This window comes from Larimichthys crocea, unplaced genomic scaffold (assembly GCF_000972845.2).
Source record: "Larimichthys crocea isolate SSNF unplaced genomic scaffold, L_crocea_2.0 scaffold590, whole genome shotgun sequence".
Classification (NCBI taxonomy): domain Eukaryota; kingdom Metazoa; phylum Chordata; class Actinopteri; family Sciaenidae; genus Larimichthys; species Larimichthys crocea.
In genome coordinates, this window is record NW_020857727.1 from 1 (window position 1) to 3,892 (window position 3,892).

Here is a 3,892-nt window from a genome sequence, read left to right on the forward strand (position 1 = left end):
TATATGCGGTATATATTTGAAGGATAAACATGTATGGTTTCCTATAGCCAAGTATTCTGATGTGACATTCACCTTGGCTAAATAACATGAGATAGAAGATTTTTTTTACCTTAAGGGGGTTGCGGCATTAGCTCAGCCTGTAGGGATATGGCTTGGGAATCGAGGGCGGACCAAAGTATGGAGGGTGGACCGGTAGCTGGAGAGGTGCCAGTTCACCTACTGGGCACTGCTTAGGTGCCCCTGAGCAATGCTGCCAGGGTGCCAAAACATTCTCAATTTACTCGCCTGTTTCAGAGCTGTATCACACAGTCTTTATCAGCAGATACAAAGATAATAGAACATAGTGAGAAAGATGCTCTATGTTGTCTTATCATCCAGTGGTGCATCTATGCAGAATTCACACTTTAGTTTCATGCTGTCTGGCAGATTTTATCCTGTAAATCCAGTGTTTTCTGTGTGTTGTGGGCCGTAAAACATGATACACTAAAATAATGAATAAGTAAAAAAAAGTACACAATTCCCTACATTGTTAAGTTTTTCTTCTTTTTTTTTTGAAAGAAAATTATATAAATTAATCTTGGACCACTGCACATTTGAAAGGCAATGGAAACAGACCATAACTGTCAGACTGGCAGGAAATCAAGCCCAAATTAGTAGATGCACATCCTGTGAAGTTTATCTTCACAGCTTTGACGGTTGCATCACTCCTTGGCACAACTGATACCTCTGATGGTAAGTACGTCTCCTCTTCCTCGACAACTCCCACACTGTCAGATTGCAATCTGATCATTGTATGCATGCACACACATGCAGAAACACTTCACACAGACATACGGTAAGTGCTGTTTGTATGCATTTCATGAAAAATCCCCAAAGTCAGCCATTCCATCACTATCAACTGATGGAATTAAGGTTTCTTGGAAAAACGGGGTAAATATTGGGTAAGGTAAAGATTAGATATCTCGGTTTACAGTATAAGCAACCTTCCACTTCCACTGATACTTGGAAATTCAGATGTGCGTAGGATGGTCCTAAGCCGGTCCTAAAACACCTTTCAAAACACTGCTGTCAGTGCTTCCACTTCAGTTGACACTTCACTGTTCGAAGTGCAGATATAGTACTTGAACGCAACTGCGTTCATCATTTACACTTCAGCTTTCAGCGCTTACATATGCACTTTTATCTCTTGCTGTTTAACTAAGACTTCATTTCCTGTTGATTTCACTTTAAGTGTCACTTCAGCTCTATTTAATGTTCCGGTATGTAGGTATTAGCAGTTAGTGGTAAAGTTACCTAAATGAATATTGTTCTGAGGCCACATTATCTTCCAAGTGTGTTAGGAGAAACAAAATGCCCTATCTAGAGCCAGTGTTTGGTTTCTTGGCTACTGTAGAACCTTGGCAGTTCAGTATGGTGGACTCTGAGAATGAGAGTAAAATATAAAAGGTTCATTCTAAGGTAACATTTTAAACCATTGAAAACATTTCACAATGGGCCTTTAAACTAACACTTGAGCTGATTAATTGCTTCAAATGCACACAGTATTGCATACTTGTCACTGCACATTGTACAGTGGATAAAAATATGTAGATAACAGTAATGGTCACTGTAGCTGAAAAAATGATTTTGAGGGAAACAATCTCATTCATGCATTTCATTGTCATGATAATGCACGTATGGATTCCTTTATGCACAGAAGGTATTTGTCATGAAAGATGAATGCCTGGATAAAGATGTGCCTCAGGGAAGCATCTGAAAGGCACACAGGATTACTTTGGAAAGAAACCAAAGAGAAAGGTGGAGTGAAGAGGTAACTGAACAGGTGCCAACTTCCCCCCGATTTCCAGTCAATTTGAACAGATCACACTTTCGCTTTCTCTTTTTCACACTATAAATTCACCTGATCAGCTCTCATCCTGGCAGCAACACCTTCACTCTCCTGAAGAGACTCACCGCAGCAGCAAACCTGAGCTCACTCCTACGAAGAAACAGAGACATGGCCTCTCGAGTTTCAGCTCTGCTCTTGCTGGGTGTCATCTGTGTCGGATTTGCAGCAGGTAAGATACATGCTTTGCATTGCATTAGCAGCGATTCTTTTCATTTTAAATTTTCGAACCAAACCAGATTTTATATTCAAACACAGTTCTGACGAACTCCATGTAACCTTTTCACCTGCCGTGCTTTTTGATTAAATAGATGAATACGGATGTCTGTTGATTTTATGCTAATCCATTCTACCATCTTCTTGCAGCTGAGATTGCAAAGGACTGCTGTCTGAAGACTTCTCCTAAACATCTGCCATTAAACATCCTAGTAGACTACAAAATTCAGGATGCTGGCCAGGGTTGTCTCATTAACGCTACTGTGTAAGTATAAAATATTTATATATTAATGAAGCCTTTCTTTATATCCTTTGCTGAATGGTTACAATAGTTGTTTTATTTTATTTTTTCTATATTCTATTTAACAAAATAGTGAGGTTAATGAAAGTTGTTTTGTTTTTTCGGCTCTGTAGTCTGCAGCCTAATCTCACTTCTCTGTCTATAACCTGCTTTTACAGGTTCTTCACAAAGGGTGGAAGAACTCTGTGTGTCTCTCACCCCAGTGAACAAGCATGGGTAAGAAGGCGCATTGAACATCTGAAGAAAAACACCCAGGAGCAGCAATAACTCAGGTAAGTTATAACAACAAGAAAAAACCCTGTTGCATTCAAAAAAAGGTTTCTTACAGTACTGTGGAAATGAGCTTTGCACTTTGGTTTATCGTTGTGATTCCTTTTTTGCAGGTGTAAAGAGAAGTGGAAATGATCCAGAAAGGGCAATTCTAAATGGAGAGCTGATAAGAGAAGTCAGAGTCACTTCCATTTCTGTTCAGTTTCTTGAAACTGTCATGTTGTACTGTAGAAGATTGAATTAGTTTGACAAGATCAGACCTGTAAGATCGTTGACGAATCACCACCTCATCTTATTTATGATGATGTATTGTGTGAGCCTGCATGCATTCTTTTTATTGTGGTAACTGTGGTGTAAAACCCTTTCCCTTTCCCTTTTTTTCCTTTCTTTTCTTTTTTGTTATCCCTGTGAGTGACATGTACTATGGAAATAAGAAAAATGAGAGTGAGAGTGAAACCCTGTTCATGTCTTTGTTTCAATGAACAGGGTGCATGTGGAACATTTCAAGTGCTTTTATTTGTATGAACATGTTCTAAAATTTCAATGCTGTTTTCTCAAAACTTGTATAAAATGTTATTGTTGTTATTATTCTAAAATAAAGTTTAATATTATTTTCTAACTTTCAGTTGCCTGAGTTTCTCTGACATGTATGAAAAGATAAACACACCTGAATGTTGATTTAGAGTCTGCAGTTGTTGTGTGCTACAATGGATTTGCTAAGGGTGAAAAGAAGACAGCTGTGTCAAACTACTGAACTGGTTATGAATAAGACCTTTTTCATGAGATGAACTCAAAGATCTAAAACGTTTTCTATATAAACAAAATAACCTCTCAAATACTGTGGCAAGCCTAAGGCACACTTGTGCATATATATATAATAATAATATATATATAGATATATATATAATTATAGTAATATAGATATAGTATATATATATATAATATATATATATAAAGACACATAACATACATACATAACATATTCTGAGTCAGAAAGACTTAATTTGGAATTACACTAACACTTGTAGTTTTATGTTGTGCTGCTTAAACCATATTGTTTTAAGGGAAAATGAGAACACACACAGCATAGAGAAATGTAGTGAAAACACAGATAACAAGAATATTCAGTGTGTGCACACAACACGTGAAGTTTCTGGTGGACACAAATGAACATGTTAGTACTTACTTTCATCTCACATGGTCTTCAGCATCACATAAAG

The 3,892-nt window shown here is 37.4% G+C and overlaps 1 protein-coding gene across 1 annotated transcript; it reads left to right on the forward strand.

Moving 5' to 3' along the window:
• The first annotated feature begins 1,899 nt into the window (after positions 1-1,899).
• On the forward strand, positions 1,900-3,297 carry LOC109139007 (C-C motif chemokine 20-like). Its single transcript, XM_019261081.2, has 4 exons — positions 1,900-2,057; positions 2,252-2,366; positions 2,561-2,674; positions 2,786-3,297. Exons 1-3 carry the CDS (start codon positions 1,997-1,999, stop codon positions 2,667-2,669), a joined length of 285 nt encoding a protein of 94 aa, XP_019116626.1. The 5' UTR covers positions 1,900-1,996; the 3' UTR covers positions 2,670-2,674; positions 2,786-3,297.
• The last annotated feature ends 595 nt before the right edge of the window (positions 3,298-3,892 follow it).